The 19,840-nt window shown below is 49.8% G+C and overlaps 1 protein-coding gene across 5 annotated transcripts in view; it reads left to right on the top strand.

Annotated features, from left to right (window-relative positions):
* AGAP1 (ArfGAP with GTPase domain, ankyrin repeat and PH domain 1) overlaps positions 1-19,840 on the top strand; it is a 520,576-nt gene that overhangs the window by 315,860 nt on the left and 184,876 nt on the right. For all 5 annotated transcript variants that reach the window (XM_028105330.2, XM_028105329.2, XM_088021480.1 and 2 more), the window contains exon 10: positions 12,666-12,770. In XM_028105330.2, the coding sequence (XP_027961131.1) occupies positions 12,666-12,770 (105 nt within the window). The remainder of the gene's footprint in view (positions 1-12,665; positions 12,771-19,840) is intronic.

Here is a 19,840-nt window from a genome sequence, read left to right as displayed (position 1 = left end):
AATCTCATTTTTTTTTTTAAATGAGTGTGTGATGGTATTCAATTTTCAAGAAATTAAGTAGCAGTGATGGTGGTGGTCATCGTTGTCGTTCCTGGGTCAGTAGTCGCAGCAGAAGGGAAGGATTTGTGCTGCTCAGATGCCCGTGGGCTGTTTCTGCAGATCAGGGACTGCTGTGGGTCTCATCTTCTGTGCTGGCTCTCACGTGTAGTAGAGGCTAGCTGGCGGACTGTGTTGAGAAAGCTTCGAGGCTCTTCACGGCCAGTGCTGTCTGCTGTCAGTTCAGGGGAGGGAGGTGGGAGCCCATTTGCCAAGTGTTTGCCATGCCTGTCTAAGTACTGGCCTCAAATTGAAACTTGGCTGTTTGCACCAACCTTTCTCTTATCCTAACCAGGGAGAGGGTGAGTAATCGTTCTTTCCTTGGATTTCTCCAGTAGAAACTCTATTCCAGGCTTGAACTGCCTTTCTGTGCCCACACCTTCACTTCCATAACAGATAGATGAATCCTGAGGACCAGGTCCTGGATAGCGTTTGTCTGTGTACGTCCCCCCACATCCAGAGTCACGGTTTACATTCACAATATGTGCAATAAGACTGTTTGTGTTGATTTGGGCTCTGCTGGGATCTCTGTCTGAACATCATTCAAATCAGTTTTTTCCACGTAGCACGGGGCATATGCATACCGGAGCCCTCCAGATGACACAGATCAGATTTGGGTTTCACTCTTCACTGGTCTTGTTGCCCTGCTCAGTTACTAACTTTTGGAAGCTTTTATCATTCATGGCAGTGGTTATAACCACTCCGCTGTTTTGTTCATTCATTCAACAGGCATTTTTGGACCATTTGTTCTTTGCCAGGTTATAGGAAACAGAAATGGGCAAGATAAGAATGGTCTCTGCCATTGATCAGCCGGGGAAGCAGAAGCTAGGGAGCCAGACGGGGCAGGAGTGGGCATGGCCTGCATGGCATTGTCAGACACAAACAGAACGGGATCCACCAGTCCAGTTTCAACTCTTAATTTTCTTCGGGTAGCCACATTAAGAAAGGGAGGGAAAAAGTGAAATGAATTTTAATTTGTTATTTCAGCAAGTATATCTAAAAATGTATTCATATCAACATGTAATCAACATAAAAAGTTCTCTTCTCTTCCTGAGCTTTTGGAAGTGTTTACACTTGGAGCAGCACATCTGAGAACTGACCCTGGGTGAAATCTGCAGTTGTCACGTGGGGCGCGAGGGGGCACGGAATTGGACGGGGTGGCACCAGCTGAGGAAGTGGGGAGGCAGAGTGAGGCAGGTGCTCTGGGCTCAGGGGGCACTCAGGCACGCGAGGGAGCATGCTGGCGGGGAGCTCTGGCCTCAAGGTGTCAGCAGGTTGAGATTGCTCTACCTATGGGGCACCAGCTAGTGCTGTCCGCGGTGTGGTAAGATTTTCCAGGAGGGCAAGAGTGTAACTGGTAGAGAAACGAGCTCTGAGGGTGGCAGCCTTAAAGAGTCAAGCAGGCGAGCAAGGGGCAGGAATACAAGAGAGAAACTTGGAGAAAGAACAGGAGCATTCCCAAGGAGAACATATTTCCAGGTGTTGGTGGGGCAAAAAGAGAGGTCTCCCAGGCAGAAGACTCCCAAATAGCTTCTGTAGACCTGAAATCTTCTCCATAGCTTACCTGAGCTTTGGACTGTTACTCAATCCAGCTTCAGCACACAAGCCTGGCACTCCGAGGCACTTTAATGAACAGTTGCCGGGGGCCTGTGTGGCGTTTGCGGTGACGATGGGCTCAGGGATCGTTTACCTGAACAAAGAAGCAGCCGCAGGTTTCTTATTGTTGCTTATACAGGGGTTCCTCTCTGCCGCGTCCCTGAGTCACTGTGCAGGGGCACAGACCCGGTTTTATGTAATGCCCGTCCACCCTGGCAGGAAGCGATGGGGCCCCTCTGCTCCCAGCCTTACCTTGCCTGGACACCTGGACGCGCTGGCTCCCTGGGCAGGCGATTGAGTTCAGGTTCACTTCGTGTTGCTAGAGGAGAACCCTCGGAGCTGCGCGGAGCCCTTTGCAGACGGTGGCATGCCGGCCCCCAGGGCTGGCCGGGGCGGGAGGGGAGGTCGCCGCCAAGGAGGAGCCCCGAGGAGCCCCACATCCCGGTCCGTGTCGGGGGGCTTCCTGCAGGGGTGTCACCCCGCAGACGTGAAGTACAGATCCTGTGACCCCTGCTGCTGAACATCCGGTGACAGGAAGGGGCAGGATGAAAGGCAAGAAAAACGAGGTGATCAAGAGATAATATTAACTGGAAAAATCAAGAAGGGATCTGTCAGTCTGGGTGGAAAAACATTTCTTTCTTGGCGTCCTCTGCTTGTCTTTGGCCGAAGGAAGTGTTTCTCCGTAAGTGGCCCAACACGGAGCAGCTTCGGTGGGTTTTTCTGCACGCATGTTTAGAATTCATTCAGTTCTCATTGGGACTTAATGATTCCAGGCCGACCCAACGGGAAGCAGAAATCTCCCTGGCCTTCCTGCCTGCCCACACGGTGCCAGAAGGGGTGAGCAACCCAACAAACTTTTCTCCCTTCGCCATCATTGTTCTCGGGCTTGTTACTCAGTGGACACGGTATTAAATCGGATTCTGTGTCCATCATTATTAAAATGTGAAGTGTGTCGGTCACAAAGCATACATTTCGGGGCAGTTAGCTGAATAATTCCTTTCTTTATTATCCCAAATTACTGCTGAGCTCTGGAGAGGGGACCGGTTTAGCCAATTATTGCCATTTGAGCTGGATTTGTGGGTGATTAGCTCCTGGTCGAATCCAGTCCCGGCCGGCGCTTTGAAGCCCGCGCCGTGTGATTTTCTCAGCGGTGAGGTAGGAATAGACGCGGCTAATGACAGCAAGGTCGCGCGGGTGAGCTGACCTGTGTGTGGCGCAGGTTTGGGTTTCGCAAATAGGGCATCCACAATAGCAAGTGTGGCACTAACCCTGCCGTGCATAATCGGGGCTTTCTAGGATTGTCGGAGATGCTGACAGCTCAATTAAAGTGTAACCCTTTGTACCCTACAGCCTGGCAGAATAACAGAAATATTACTAACCAGCGAGGGGAGGGGGCCACGAGGGAGCGAGGGAAAGATCCAGAATCGGCTCCTTGGCCCCCTCCCCCACTCCCTCCTGGCACAGAACAAGCTGGGAGAAAAGCCTCCATTTGTGGTATAATAGATCCTCAGGAGGAGGGAGAGGGAGACAAATATTACTTAAAAAAAAAAAAAGAATTCAGTTAAGCTGGGGGCCAGGGGGTGGGGGGCTCCCTGTTGTTTCTATGGAAACACTTTAAACTGGGAAGAAAGTTAAGATGGTATAATTGTGGCTGAGCTCACATGTGCGGAGCTCAAATTGGTCCGGCCTCTTCTGCCAAAGCTTACATCCAAGCATCACATTGGTGAATTTGCTGCAAGTTTTCCATTTGAGGAGGAGCTGGGGAAACCAGTTAATTGGGATTATTATTTCCTTGCGCACAGTGAATGATTATGTTACTGACTTACCGCTTACACTTAAGAGCGTTTTTACACCTTGAACGACAAGCTGTTCTGACCCATGGTGTGTCTGTAGTCTTGGTCATTTTTGTTACACTTGGTTTTTTTTTTCTCTTAAACCCTGTAACATGGGATTCGCTCATCCAGATTTGATTCGATGGCATTTTAATTGAGTGGCAAGATGCTATTCCTTCCCTGTGGTTTTTGTTTTTCGGGTTTTTTTTTTTTTTTCTTTGATAGAGCACAAGTAGGGGGAGCGGCGGGGAGCCCCATGTGGGACTCGATCCCAGGACCCGGGATCATGACCTGAGCCAAAGGCAGACGCTTAACAACTGAGCCACCCAGGTGCCCCTCCTTCCCTGTGTTTTAATTTTTGGTTTTAGGTTTTTGATGGAGCGCTTGCATATTTGGAGATATTTTAGAACGAGGAATGGCTCTACATTAGGGTAATTATTATCGGGACTAACCATGCACCACGTACTGATAAGGGAATCTGGGAGCCCAAGCCAGCCTGGACAGCCCAGCCCCCCTCCCCCCACAGAATTCCCAGTCACGGAGGGAGATGACCTGTGCGTCTCCTTGGGGACTGGGCATTTGAGGTGCCTGATAGACCCTCAGGGAAGGACATCCAGTGGGGACTGAAAAGCGAGACTCCCTGAGTGGGGAGGTGACCCCTGCAAGGACAGGTGTGACCAGGGACCCGCGGGGCACTGTGCCCTCTGCTGTGGGGTGTGCTGGCGGGGAAGAGCGCTTCTCGGCCCTGCAGCAGCTCCCAGCCTAGGCGCACACTCACACGCCACCGTGTTCATCCGCTGGGGCTGCCAAGACAAGGTGCCGCAGACCGGCTGCCTCCAACAACGACTTTTATTTCCTCACAGTTCCGGAGACCAGAATCCGAGATCATGGTGTCCTCAGGGTGGTTTTCCTCGGAGGCCTGTCTCCTTGGCGTGGGGATGGTGCCTACTCTGTCTCCCCGTGGCCTTGTCTCTGTGCCTGTCTGTGTCCTCATTCCCTCTTCTCACAAGGACACCAGTCATATTGGAAGAGGGCCCGTCTCACGGCCCCATTTAACCTTACTCACCTCTTTAAAGACCTGTCTGCACATGCAGTCGTATCGTGAAGCATGGGAGACAGGATTTCCACATTCGAATTTGAGGAGGAAATAATTCCGCCCCCAACAGCCAGTATCTAAGGTCTGGATGATGCTTGTTTCAGGAGAGGTTCTGGAAGCCTGGAGCCCACAGCCCTGCTGCTCAGGGCTGAAGGGTAGGGGTGTTCACCGGGATGGCAGGGAGAAAGGGGACGATGCGAGCAGGGCATTCCAGGGAGATAGAATAGAATTTGCACTTTTAAATAAAATCGATGGCTGCTGGCTGCTTTTGCACAGTTTCCTCTCCTGGCGCTGGGCTCCACACCCACTTTCTATAAAGGGCCGGTAGCAAGTACTTTGGGCTTCCCTGCAACTCCTGAGGTCAGCCAATGCAGGGTGAAGGCGGCAATGCTTATAAGTGAGAGTAGCTGCGTTCTCAGTAGACCTTATTTACAAGAGGCAAAAGGTTAGATTTGGCCCCTAGGCCAGGCTTGGCCAGCCCCAGTCCTGTGGGATTCCCAGCACCAACGGTCCATATTCAAGTGCACTGGACGGGACATCATGTGTCAGCGATGGAGGGCCGTGGGGGCAAGACCTGTGCAGACCTGACCCCCACAAGAGGTGTTGCAGTGGGTCCCTTGCCACTCACGCAAGTCCAGGTGTGCTCCTGGGAAGTGTGCATTTGTTATTTGCAAGGGAGAGCTTAGTGTGACGGGGGGAGCTGGGGCAGGACGGGTGGTTTTCATTCTGGAAGAGCAGGACATTGGGAGGGACAACAGGGAGCCTGTGACATGGGAAAAGACGGTCCCTGCTCCTGGTACCACCCCTTCGCATTCCCCAATTTCTGATGATGAGCTTCTGTCACCTTACACCCACGTAAACATGCTTTTCTAGGTGCTTTTTTGTTTTGGGGGGGTTTTCGTCGTTGTTTTGTTTTGTTTTTGTCAGTGAGCTCCACACCCAATGTGGGGCTTGATCTCACGACCCCAAGATCGAGAGTTGCATGCTCTACCAACTGAGCCAGCCAGCCGCCCCTCTAGGTGGGTTTTTTTTTTTTTTAAGTAAACCACAAGTTTAATACATGTCATAGGAAAAATCTTGATTAGAATAAAAGTAATAAACACAAATGTGAAGAATGATCGGAGTTCATACTCTTTGGATCTCTGTTAAAGATGCCACCATTTCTCCGCAACGTTTTAGAAATACCTAGAAACCTTTAACTGCTGTAATGAGAATCTGTTCCAAACTGTGAAGGCTGTAAATCATAAAACATGGAGGAACCGTAACAGGTGTTTATTACAGAACCAAAGAAGTACTCAAACATCACTTTTTTTTTTTTTTTAGAAGTATAGAGACACTGAACCTCTCTGAGCTTGTGTGGATGTGTTTAAGCCATGGAAAAACTTGTGTTTATTTTATACTTGGTAATGAGGAAGCTGTTGGCACCACCTCCAGTGCAGCGGGGTACATTCAGTCCCATGCATGCACGGCCTCCAGCCACTGTCCGAGCCGATGAAAAATGCTCCCTCGGGAGCAAAGGTGGTCTGATCTTCACATGGAGCAGCCTGCTGCCGCCGGCTGGTACCCCCTTGCTACAGAGGACTGTGGCCATTCAATGTCCCTGTGTCGTGATGAACTCCGTGCTGGCAGACAACACCACTGCTCGGTCCCTCAAACTCAAAACAAAGACTGATTGGCCTGGTTAAGACCCCCAGTCTCTAATGCAGTCAGTAAATCTTTGTTGGTAAATAATTGCTATCGAGCAGAGTTTTAATATAAATTTATGAGTGGTGTTTTATCACAGCTTGGGGCTGCAGCAAGCACTGAGTGATGAATTTCAGATACCACTTACATTCGTTACATTAACTTTGTGAGTTATTTAAAGCTTGTACACTTAACATTGCTTTTGGCTTTCTGTGACCTCTTGGGACTCAGCAGAGAATACACACGACTAATAAAGAGATTGCAGCCAAAAGACAATTCTCCCCTTTGCTCCACCACAGGAAAAGTTCCTTGAGCAAAAAAAGCAGGAAGTGCCTGCTTGAAATCCTGGTCTTCTGGTTGTAGATCATTAAAATCGCAGCCTTTCTGATGTGCCAGTAAATTAACTAGGTGGTAGCAATTAGATCAACATGTGCCATTTCCAAGTAAGATCAGAGGAACATAGGAGAGGTCACAAAGCCCTTCCGTTTCTTACTATGCAAACAAGTAAAAGATAGCAAAGCTTTAAAATTGGTCTGGAGGGCAAAGTGATTCACAGGTATAAACCCGTCGCCGCTGGCTCGTCCTGCTGCGCTGGTTACCTGTTGCTGGTAATTACCTCCAATCACAGTGGTTTAAAACCAACCCATTTTATTTATTTCTCATGAGTCCGAGGATCAGGCATTTCGGCCAGGCATCATGGGGACATCTCCGACCCATAGACCCATAGAAGCTTTCCAGGGCTCGGCAGCCAGGATCCTTCCTTCAATCCTGTCTTTGGTGCCTTGACAGACGTGGCTCAGATGCCTGGGTGCCAGCCAGCAGCTCAGCGGCCGTCCCGTAGCTGGCACCGGGGCTATCCTACACGTAGCCTTGGGGTCTCCCTCTTCACAGTCTCTCCAGCAGGAGAGTCGGAATCCTCATGAGGCCACTCAGGGCTCCCAGGGGTAGAAAAACAGGAGCTGTCAGACTTCTACCTCAGCTAGAGCGGGCCCAGCCCCGTCTCCACCACATTCTGTGGGTTAAATTGGTTCAGAAGGTCCCTAGGGACCACACAGGAGCAGATTTTTTTTTGAGGGTAATCTTTGGAGACTGGCTACTTCGGTCTGCCCTCGCACATGCAAAGCGCCCTCTGCCTGCCCTCAGATTCTCAAAGTCTCATCCCATGGTGGCATCCAGCTCAGGCTTTGGAAGCCCGGGATTGTCATCTGCATCAGGTGCATGTGGATAAGCCTCCTTGGATTTGATTTGATCCTTGCCATCCGAAGACCAGAGGACTCCAGAGACGAGTCATCTGACACACACACATGCACACACACGGGACAGAACCCTTCAGCCGAAAAGGAGGGGAGGGGCCTGTAGCAGTTACTAGTCTATAGCACCTCCGAACCCAGCCAGGCACATGTTGCTAATCACCCTGCTCAGGGCACGGGGCGGGGAGGGGGTGTTCTCTCCCCAGGACACCCTCCTGGGCCCAGGGCTCTGCTGTCTTAGCCGACCTTTCTTTTCCCTAAGAAATGGCCTGGTTTTGCAGCTGTGTGGTTCTCTCAGCCTGCTTCCTGCTGGTCTTAGTTTGAGGGTCAGAGGCCTCTTTTCATTTTAGGCTTACGCTGCGCCTTTTAGTCCAACAGAGTACAATTCCTTTAAAACCCTTATGGGTGTCCTTTGTATCAAATTGTAATTTATGCCATTAGACAAAAGCCAACCCACAGGTCCTTGTCTCTGATCCACACATGCTCTCTAAATGGAGGCTCTGTGAGGCCCTGCCTTAAATCTTTGAGTTCTCAAGACAAGGGTCCCACTGCTGCAGCCTTTGCTGGGTCCTCATTCTGAGATCACATCTGCTGGCAACCCCTGGATTGGATCTTTGTTCTGAGGCCAGTTCTTACTCTGAGTTTTCTGCTGGCAGGAGAAGCTGGGAATGAGAAACGATTTTTCTCATGTTGGTGTTTAAATTGGGAATATTTTCTCTAATTCTGCTGAAAAGCTGAACACCCCTGATTCCCAACCCCCCCATCCCCAGCCCCTTAAGAGCCAGTAGCACGGTGAGCGTTCTGCTCAGAAATCTCCTCTCCAGGTCCTGGGTTCCCCGGGCCGGCCGGCTGTGCCTCACGTTCCCGCAGACAGCAGGTCAGCTGATGGCTCCGCCCCTGCCCCGCTGGGGCGCCCTTTGTCCAAACCCAGGTCGCGTCTTCCTCCCTGTCCTTGCCTCCGTCAACAGCTGTTCAGTTCCTGCAGCCTCAGCCAGCTTCCTGGTGCCAAGCCAGTGGCACGTGTTTGTGGATTTTATTACTGCAGCATAGGGTGCTAATTCTGTGTTTCTCATCTATCATTGCCTGAGAATCTACCCCAAAACTTAGTGATTTCAGAAAACAGTCACTATTTCTCGTAATTCGGTGGCTCAGGACCATAGACAGAGCACAGCGTGGCTTCTCGCTCAGACCTCCCCAAAGCACAGAAGCTGCCAAGATTTAACATTTAAACCCCATGTAGATAGCATCCCTTCCACTGCTTCTGTTGGTTCAAGTGAGCCACAGGCATCTCCGAGTCCGCGTGCGATGATTTCCACGGGGGCATGAATCCCTAGAGGTGGGGTGCACGGGGAGCCATCCCTGGGGACCAGCTGCCATGCTGGCTGTGCAGGGGAAGTTACATAAACTCTCGGTGCCTCAGTGGCCTCATCTGTAAAACGGGGATAATCATAGTAACTGCTTACATTGGGTTGTGAGCTTTCTGTGGGTTAATACTTGGAAGGCTCTTAGAGCAGTGAGCCCAATACTGTTTTGAAATGGAAAATTAAAAAAAAAAAATAGATGCATAAGCCACTTATGAGTTAAATAAAACACTAACCGCAGTGATGTCCACACTGTGGTAGCTGGTCAGTGAGAAGCGGTCTGAAGTGAGAGATTGTTTTCGTGTGTACAGAAGTGGTATCTGAAAGATGGACCAAGTATGTGTTGTGACATCCGCCCTCACAGTTTTGCCCTGGGTAACACAGAATCAAAGAGACTTAGGATCATAAGGCCCATTTGCACCCGCTGACGGGAACTGCCCGCCCATGTGTGTCTCTGGCAGAGAGCCTTCCGGCCTCTGTCATCCTCTGGCAAGTGGGACCATGGCTTCATGGCCTTTAAAAGTTGAAAATGAACTGTTTTCAGATTTTCCATTTTCTTGGTCCTTAAGTAGACAGTGTGTAAGTTTGGGATGGTGGAAGCATCGTAGATGAAGTCCAAGGGACTCAGCCTCATGCAGCGAGAGGCTGTCAGCTAGGCTTCTCACGGCACTGATAGAAGTCTGTCCCAAAGGGGCACAGTGGGTTTGCTCTCCTTCTTGAGCATGTTGGGGGACTCTGTTCAGAGGGGGCCCCACCGTGGGAGAGCAATTGGGACCTTGTACTTCTGGAAGAGTCTGGGACTAAGAAGGGGCTCCTGATATGTAGCCACGTGGTGGGATGTCTCACTGGGGCTTTGTGGTAGCTCCTCGGTTCCTCCCAATGAGGGCACGTTAGAGGGGGCCTCCTCTCTCTGTGTGGCTCCAGAATTATGACCCAGGCTCATCCTTACCCCTCAGGCAGCAGACCACTGCTCCCACAGCTCCAGCTGTCCAGACCCACGGGCTTCTTGGCACACGGCTGCCCAGGCAGGACTACGTGACTCTGGGCACGAATAGTGAAAAAATACTAGTCTAGCAGATTCAGGACTGAGTGGTTTAAGCTCTGGGGTCTTTTTATTTTTTTTTTTTTAAGATTTTATTTATTTATTCATGAGAGACAGAGAGAGAGGCAGAAGCAGATGCGGGACTCGATCCCAGGACCCTGGGATCATGACCTGAGCTGAAGGCAGATGCTTAAACGACTGAGACACCCAGGTGCCCCTGGGGTCTTTTTAGACTCTGAAACGCCCTCGTTCTCACTTGGTACAAACACTGAAAACAAAATCAGTGTTTGAGATGAACTTCAGCAAAAAAAAAGAAAAAGAAACTAAAAGAACACGTTTTTAATCTGCAGAAGCTGTTTGCTGAGTCTTGTCATTCGTCATCTGATTGAGCCTCTGATTACAGAACTTCACCTTGTGGCTGCTTTGGCTGCTTGTCGGGGCTCATGCATCTCTTCACGACGCCTCTCAGGATATGGGCTCTTTCTGTCAGTCACGGAGTGGCGGGTGCGGCTGGCAGGCCCTAACTTGGGCGCCGTGCCAAGGCGGGGAACAGGGCGGCCAAGCAACTCCATCAGCACAGAAATCTTGGGGGGTTGGGTAATGAACCCAGTGGGGACCCGGGCCAGAGAGCAGAGGCGTGGCTCCTAGGACGCCAGGGTGTTCTGCAGCCCTGCTGACTTGTACAGCATTTGAATCATAATCGGAGATTATCCTGCGAGGTGAACCATAGAGTTTATTTAAGATTGTCAAGATTTGGACATTCCGTTTTCCCAGCACCAAGATAAGTCAGCCTATTTTAGTTCCCCGACAATGTCATCTCCTCTTGTTGCCTCCTGGTTGGACTGTTTCCCTCTATCTCCTTAGGAGTAGGTCCTGACAGCCCCCACTGGGGAGAGGATAATTGTGCATATGGGATTTGCTCGTGAAAGTACCCACAGTCTAGCCAGGAGCTGTGTAGGGCCATCTGCATGGAGTCCCGGGGCTGGGTGAGGGTGCAGCCTGCATTTTTGTCTGAGTGCAGACAGACAAAGCTTTCTGAAGCCTGGAGCAGCTCTCAGCTACCGGTGACACCGAGGTGACCCCTGGCCCCTGGTATTGTTGGAATTCCATCTGAAATGGATGGTGGAAAATGAGCCCACCAGAGAACGTCTGTGAAGTTTTGTTAAGCTAAGTTTGAAAATCTTAGAAATCTGCCAGAGAGGGAAATGTAATGTTTTTAAGTGATCACTTATTTACTGTTGAATCACCAGTGGTGACGGCCCCTCTCCCTAGTTCTTACTCTGCAGGGGGACCTCGAATCACCTGGGTTTGTAACCAGCATTTTCCTCTGGGCCTGCCTCTCTCTGTTGGTCTCCGTGCCATATTTGGTTTAGATTGGTTTTTCTTAGGTTCTAAGAAATCAAGGTATGTTGAGTGATGTCCGTGGGGTTTTCTTCATGTAGTAAGAACATGCAAAGGGATGACCTTCCAAAGGTTCACTTGTGAGTTTCTTCAACCTTAGAAATATTTTCCCCCAGAAACAATGTTTCAGGGGTTGAGTCAGGCTACCCAGCTGGCTCGTCATCCGTTGTATTCATGAAAATTGGTGTAGAAAGCAGTATTGTCATGGTATTTGGAACTTGAACCTAATTATCCCATAAAAGTGCTTCCTTTCTCTTACCTCGTATTGTGGTTCGTGGAGGACAGCGGAATTAGGAGGTCAGACGAAGCTGGAACAAGTTCCCGAGGACACACACGGGCACCTCTGCTTTGGTAACACTCTTTCTCACACGCAGAACTTAGCTTCGGCCTCGGCCCGGGTGCACTAACTAGCATGCATTCTTCTTGTGCCTTCTCGGTCATCCTTACCATCCTGTGAGTTTCTGAATGGGCAGTGAGAGGAAGAACAAGCCAGCAGATGCTTCACTTTCCCTTGTTCCCTGAGGGCATGGACCCCCCCACACACACTGCTCCAGGGAAGGGAAGCCCCAAGTCAAGGCTGAGCTCAGTGCTGGCCATGGGTTTCCACCCCAGGAAAGCCTGGAGGCAACGTGGGAGGTTTGCGGGGAATGAGTAGTTCAAGCAGGAGTAAGCTCCCATCAGTCATCAAGGGAGGCCTGGGTCCAACATGCTCAAGCATGCTGGCTTCAAATGCTGAATGGTTTTCAAGAAGCCCTAATACGGTTCCATTAAAGATGGATTACATTATCCACGATTTGTCTATTAGATGCTGTTACTAAATTTACAAATGGAATTTCATGTTTAATAAATTAAAAATCCGGAATGAAAAACTGTAAAGCAGAATGCTCTTATTTGTAAATACCAGGAGTTTCAGAATTCAGTTAATGTGTGAATTTTAGAAAAGGAAATTTAGACTTCCTTTATTAAAGCATCATATCTTTAGTTCCAGGGTGCTTGCTCAGTTAAAGGAAAGGTACATGGCGCGTCACGGTGGCTGATGTATTGCATTTGTCAAACCAACAGCACATCGTTCAGTCTAAACACACACACACAGAAATTGGTTGAACATACATGTTACGCGTAAAATAGAGGAGAAAAGCCGAATTACCAAGCTAAAAATAAGTGTGATTTCCATTTTACAATGACAAGAGAAAAACGAATGTTTAAAATTTCTTGAATTACCTGTGTGCCTACTTTTTAAGAAAACTTACAGCAGACTTTATAATTTGTATTTCTGAATGAATATATGTGGCTCCCTTTCCCTCCTAGGGCATGCTGCTGAAGCGGAGCGGCAAATCGCTGAACAAGGAGTGGAAAAAGAAATACGTCACCCTGTGTGACAACGGCGTGCTGACATACCACCCAAGTTTACATGTGAGTGTGGCCCCTTGGCACAGGTGGCAGACCTGGAACTCAGCTCCCGCACTGTGTGTGGTGGGGGTAGGGGTCCTTAACAGCATCAGGCCTCTTGTCTCTGAAGTTAAAGTAGTCTTGGGTCTCCTGCTCCATCATGAGATAAATCATACGCCCCTCACTCTCCATCAGACCTCATGTCTCTCCCTTCCCCTCCCTGACACCCATTTCTGGTTCTCTAATTTTGCAAGGACTTACAATAAAGGGGACAGATGAAGTAAAATTTTCAATGAAAGTAGAAAGACAAGAGCAGGTAACAAAAGAGAAAGAAAAGCGAGCATATACCTGAGAATCTAGAACAAAATCTGAACAATTACATCAGAACCCAGGACTCTGCTCTGAGCAGCTGAGAAAAACAGGAAAGTTAAAAGCAGTTCGTGACTCAGCTTTTATTGTCAGATAAGAACACAAATCCGTTTGTAAGGTAAGAGAAGCTTCTCTACATGTGTTAATAAAATGAGATATATTGGTGATTTATAGAAGGTAGATTTAAAAGCAGAATTAATTTTATTTGGGGGGACAATGCGGACATTCTACCCATCATGAATTGTCTTAGCAAGTAAAATCTGAAAATGTTAATGTGTTATGTGACACATAAGTGTTAATGACAGTTCTCTAACAACACATTCCATGAATCTTGCTTGATATTTATTGGTCTTGATGTACATAAATGTAGAGATTAGAATATATAGTGTTAGCTGCTCATCTGATTGTATCACTGTAGTAAGCTTTTAATTTAAAGATGTTTAAATACTTTAAAAATTACAGTTATGAACAAGAAGTTACACATAAGGATGTTGAAGAAAATTAAAATCATTCCCACAGTACCACCTGTGGAACAGGACTGATAGCATTTTGGGGTGTGTGCTCCCAGCCATTTCTGAGCATCGGTGCTTTTTCCTCCCACGAGCACAGGGTCACCCCGTGCTCAATGTCTGTGCCCACTTCCCTAGATGATGACAGGTCACGTGCACCTGCCTGTGCTCGCGAATATGCTCGTGTGCCACCATTGTTAATGGTTATGTAACACTGTGCAGATATGCCTTGATTGGTGTAACAATGTCTCCAAAATGGACGTTTTGCAAATAAATTTACTTTGAATTATTTTTAATGTTTTAAGTAACTAATCAGTGTCCTCTGTTGACATCCCTGTGCCCTTATCCATTTCCCTGGGACTGATTCCTAGCAGTCGCTTCCAGAGTTGAAGAGTGCTTGTGCACTCATGGCTTTGGGTATATGTTGCCGGAATCCTGAAAAGAGTGTATCAGTTTTTATCCTCCGCAACATGCCAGAGGGCTTACACCTTCATTCCCATGAGCATTCACCTTCAGAATAGCGTATCTATCATTTTCCAATATAATAGGTAACAAGTGGTATCGTTACTGTTTCATTTGCTTCCTGGGGTGAATTGCCCTTCTTCTCTGCATCCTGCAGCGATGGCCTTCCCCTTCAGAACCGTGTTATGACACAGCTGTTTCGTTAGGCATCCCTGACTTGTTTCTGATGTTGATGGGAATGCCTCCCTTGCTTTACCAGGAAGTAGACTTCTGAGATGTCAGTTCTACAGTGTACTGAGAAAACTCCTCTGTGCTTGGTTTATTTTGGCTGATTTGGGAATAGAGTCAGGTTGCTTCTCCAGGAGGCCTGCCTGTGGATGTTCCCACGTCATCTGCAGCCACTGACAGCCTCCATCAGAACACCAAAGCAGTGCTGGCTCTCCGCTGGGTCCTCTCCCGAGCCCTGCCCCATCAGCTGCCCTCCTGCTGGCTCACATCCTCTTAAAACCACGTCAGGGAACACGGGTCAGATTATTGACCCAGTTTTTGTGTTGTTTAGAGAGAGGTTGTTTAGAGAGGGAAGTGTAATCAAAATACTCTTCTTGCTAGGACTCACTGACCAGTAAAAAATGGGGTCCAACCGATGAGCATTTCGGGCCACCTTATACTCGCCTGGTAAGCCCAGGCTTGATCGGAGAGACATCTGCTTCTTCTTGCCAAGGGGAAAAGGTGTGACATCAGTATGTCCCAGAAAGTTCCCATAGGAGGAATAATGCCTACTTACTTCTCATCCCAGCCCTTCAATTAATAGAATCACAGTCAGTTCTTTGAGAATTCTCCCACATGGGCTTCTTCTTGTGATGCCCCTCAGTGCTTGCCAGTTCCTTTACACATACACACATACACACACACACACACACACACACACACACACACACACACACACATGCATGGATATTGTTGGAGTACACAAAAGGAGCACAGCAGGGCTTTGCTATATAATTATATAGCAGGCAAGAGCCAGTATCATTTTAAAGTGCTGTTCAGTGAATGCCAGTCTCTTACTGATGCAGGTATACCTCTCCCTAAAGGAGTGGTGTAATGTAGGGATGGATTTTAATTACTAGAGCACGGAGAGATGGCGTGGCCTTCACTGTAATCCTCTTCTGACTTTATTTCCACAACCAAGATTTGGATAGAAGTTTGGAGAAGTGAGTTCCAGGTATGTGTTCTCTTCCAAGTTGATAGAGAGCTACAGATCTCTAACCTCGGAGTTAGTCTGGCATTCTTTGGCTCAAAATGGGAAGACACGTCAAAGGGATGCCCATGGGCAGAGTCCAGACTTACTTTCGTACAAATTCAGGAGCATACAAACGTGTTGCAAATTCAAGCCTTAAAATTCTGCACCCATGAAGAATGTCCCAATTAGTTTAGTCCAGGAAATTTCAAAAGGTGATAGAGCCCAGTGATATCAGTTAGACCGATTGCCCTGTGACACCCACTTTCTTGATGGTCTCCAGGTTGTGTTATGGCTGGAAGCCCATGAGGGTGCATTTGTTGTGAGTGCTTAAATATTGGGGAAATCTGCCCAGATTGGTGGCTTTGGGTTTCATTACTGTTGGTCATCACTGTTAATGGCCATCTGCGCTGATCTGAAATAGCATAGCCTACAGCTCATGTCTCTCCAGGGAGCGAAGGGAAAGAACCTGGCTAAATAATCTGATATTTGTAGATAGAGTGTTCCACAAAGACTAAGTGTTTCTCAGTAGTGGAGTAACTGGGCCAGCTGCTGGTGCCTACCACTCGATGACTAGGTAATGTATTTACCAAAAAGGAACCTGGTGTGCTTTTCTGAGGATGGGAGTCTAATAACAATGCTTCTATAACGGGGTGAGCGGTGGGGGATCGAGAGCGCCGGGCTTGAGAAGGCATGAACCATGTAGGATTGGAACAGACCCTAGGCAGAGCCATGCAGCGGCCCCTTTCCAAACCACCATGTTGCTGTTTGGACCTTGTCATGAGCGCAAACGTGAATTTCTTGTGCACGTGTGTGCTGCTCACAGTGCCCCTCAGGCTGGACCCAGACTCCACCACCAGCCACCTTCAGCTTGGAGATCATGCTGAACCCAGGGAGCTGGGCCCAGTTCTTGCACACGGGGCAGAGTAAGAGGTCGAATCAAGTTCAGAGGGAAATAGGCCAAGGCAAGGCGAGGGCCCTTAGTCATTTCATTCAAAGTTGAGATTGCCTGGGAGTATCGGCTACTGGAGTGTGGCCAGTATTGGAGGGCATGGTTCGTGGGGCTGATCCAGATGCCTCCAGTGTTCATTGGCCGAATTAGATTTCCCGGCTGAGTGCCCCAGCCAGCGCTCCTGGGCAGACCGACAGGCCAGGGCAAGAGTGTATCAGGACAGGTACAGAGTGTGCTGCCCCCGCAAGCCTTTCCCTTTCCCACTCTTGCCAGATCGATGCCTTGGCTCCTGCAACCCCCAGGCACCGCAGATCTCCTGAGACCTTTGCTGGGAAAAGATGCTGGAGCAGCAACAGACTCCGGCTTTAGCTTACTTTGGACACTGTGGAAGCAGGAGACGGACCGTTTCCTAAATTTGCCACACATTAAAAAAAAAAAAAAATCTTGGAAGTTTTTAAATGTTTCCATTGGATACGTTTAAAGTAAAGAAGATCTCCCAGAAGAGTTGAGTTGTGATCCTTGAGAAACCAGTATGGTTTCCTTATTACACAGATGTCCATGGCCATGTTTATGTAAACAGTCATCCTTCAGACACGAACCCCAAGTTTCAATCCCCAGCATAAGCTTTGCACACTTCACTGCGGCGGAAAGCAGCCTCTTGACAACCCAGACCATCGGTGTGTGGTCCCAGCTGCAGGCCGGGCTCCCAGGCTCCCAGTGGAGGGCCACGCACTTTGAAGTGGTGGCTTCGGAAGCAGGCTGCTGGGCATGAGCTGGGGGACCCGGTTCTGCAGCGTGTGATGGAGTTGGCGTGAGGCTGGGAAGCTCACCATGTGCTTGGGATGGGTCGGCTGCCAGGGATGCTCCCCGAAGTTGGTCTCCGAGGATGGCCCGCCTGTCTCAGAACTCGGTTCTATAAGCCAGGGACCTCCACTGGGTGGTGGCCGCAGGATGTCACTTCCCACTGGGCTCCTTGCTTCTGATCCCTCTTCCTTCCCTCCCACCCCTGCCCATCTTCTTCCAAGGTTTCATTCTTCCCAGTTTGGTGGCATCATCCCCAGCAGGGTCTGTGGTTCCTCCTGAGCCCCAAGCGTGGGCACAGATGAGTTAGACCAGCCGTCCTCGGTCGCTGTGACACTCAGCTTGGCCTTGCTCCATCTGTAGAGTGCAGGCTTTCCCCGCACCAGAGAGAAGTTGTGGAAGGAAGCCTCTCACCCCAGCCATGTTTCCTGCTGTTGGAAACCTTAGACATTTTTCTCATGGAGGAGAGAACATCTGTCTGTAAGCAGGGGATGGAATTGCCCGTGCATGACCAGATCACAGGAAGTGACGGTTTCTCTGGGAACCAGGAGGAAAGAGGGAAAAGACTAACCACCCTAACCCAGACTGAGAAAGTTTCCTGAACGTTGGTGGTGGCAGTGCCTCCCGACCCCAGATGTGCTCACTGTGTGCAACTCGTCTGCTTCAACTGGTCCCCAGGGGCTCAGGAGCCACCAGCAGGGCCAGCCTCCGGCGGATGGGTCCCCGCCTCTCCCGCACTGTGAGGGGAGGAGGAGGTGACGGTCTCAGCCCTGGCTGTTCCTCAGGATGGGTGGTCACCACACTGGCCATCGCTGGTGCGGTGGGGGCAGCAGGGTAGCCGAGGAGAGGCCCTGGCCCGTTAGGGGGCGGCTGAGGGGGTGCACAGCCCCACCCTGGGCCTGGGGGCCATCCTGCCTTTTAAACACAAGCTGGAGCCCGTGCCTTGGGGCACACATCCATAGTCTTCAGCGTTCCTTCGGGGCGGGGGGGCATCTCACAATGGACACCGAGCAACTGGCTGGATGGCGTCCACTCTGGAAATCTGGAAGAAGAGTCCTCTGGGTGGGAAGTCTGAGGATTGTGTGTTCACTTCAGAGGCTTAGCCAGCACCTCCAAAACGGAGGCTGACACTTGTGAGGAGAGGCCCATCCCAGGGTCGGAGCCGCTGGGCGGGATCAGTCACACGGGAAGGTGAAGCCCACCGTTTGCCTCGAGGTCCAGGGAAACCCAGGTCACTTGATGCCTCTTTCTCAAGATACTGTTTTTGAGTGAGTTGAACTATTGCCCACTTTAGGTAACAGGTGGCAGGCTCAGCCAACATAAGGAAGCTGCTTGGGGTTTGGGGCCGGTCGGGGGGCTGGCCACACTGCTTAGCCCAGGACCCAGGCCTGACGGTGCCAACACTGGGGTAGGCCAAGGCCTCCTGGGATGAGCTGGTCACCCACACTCCGGGGCCCCCATCTCCACTTGGCGTTCTGCAAACACAACCCTAAACTAGCAAGATTAAAGTATTCGAGTGGATCTCTGAGGCTGCTCTGCGGTCTGGGTTTCTGTTTCTCAGAGTATTTGTACATCTGGAAGACCTTTAAAAAGCTCTCCCTGCATCACGTTCTTGGGGGAGGTAGGTCTGAGTGTCTCGTTGATGACACCTTGCTGGATCACAGTCAGGGCGGGCGAAGGGCAGCCTGTTCTGTGGACTTCACTATGAGCCACAGGGAGCACCCTGATGGAAAAATGGAGGGGATAATGAGAAAGAACTCAGACCTGGGGGCTTCACAGTCCAGCGTCCCCACCTATTCATCTTCTGTGTCGGGAGAGTGCTGTCGAGGGCACGGCTGACAGAGGTGTGTGCACCGGGCTTCCAGAGCGGGAGTTCGTGGCCTCATGGTCGGGCCAGCGGCTTCGTGGGGCCCTGGCCAGGATGGCTGTCCTGGGCGTCCTCACGAGGATGCAGGGCACCCGGGCAGAGCCCACCTGCCTGGCACAGGCTTGAATTGCTCACACTGTTGAAAACCTCCTTCTTGGATGTGTCTCCCGTTCTGCACGTGGCCCGAGTTGGAAGCAGCTGTGGTTCTGTCCTTTCTCCCTGACCTGCAGAGCTGGACTTCTCCTGGCGCCTCCTGCCTCGGCGGTAGAGATGCTCCCACTGCACGGCATCTCTACTTCTGGATGCTGCTGACGTTTGCTTGTTTTTTCCCATGTCCTAGAGTCAAACTTGGACTCTCTGATTTGTCCTATCAGAATGCTGATTCCAGTTAATTTTCGGGTTCAAAATCAGACAGAAAATCCACCCCTTTACCGATGCAAAAATGACAAAAAGATCTGGGGTGATTCCCTGAGTGGGTATTTATCTCAGAAGAGGTAACATCAGGGAAAAAAAGGAAGATACTTCCGTTGTGAGAACAACTCTTGCCCCGTACCCACTGCTGGTAATCATCATTTAAGATACACGCAATCTTCACATAAAATCGGGACATTTTACTTGATGATTCGCTGTGAATCTGTGATCAATCCCTTCAGCGAGCTTTGCATACCTGCTAAGATAGACCTCAGATTTTTTCAGATAGTGATCACTGAGTTATACCCAGAGAAACTCTTCATTGGTTTCCCCCAAACATTGCAGAAGTCAGACTAGCTTGAGTCTAGATGTCTAGGCAGTTAACTTCAAAGCCCAGATTTCTAGATGTAGAACATTTGCGTCGTGGGCTGACTGATGACCTTGAGATTTCAGGCCCTCCCCCCCCCCCGCTTTTTTACTGAGCAG

The sequence above is a fragment of the Eumetopias jubatus genome, unplaced genomic scaffold, assembly GCF_037043125.1.
Source record: "Eumetopias jubatus isolate StellerSeaLion01/CBP00866 unplaced genomic scaffold, mEumJub1_p1.0 scaffold_3, whole genome shotgun sequence".
In the NCBI taxonomy this organism is placed as follows: domain Eukaryota; kingdom Metazoa; phylum Chordata; class Mammalia; order Carnivora; family Otariidae; genus Eumetopias; species Eumetopias jubatus.
This window is presented reverse-complemented; position numbering and strand designations above follow the sequence as displayed.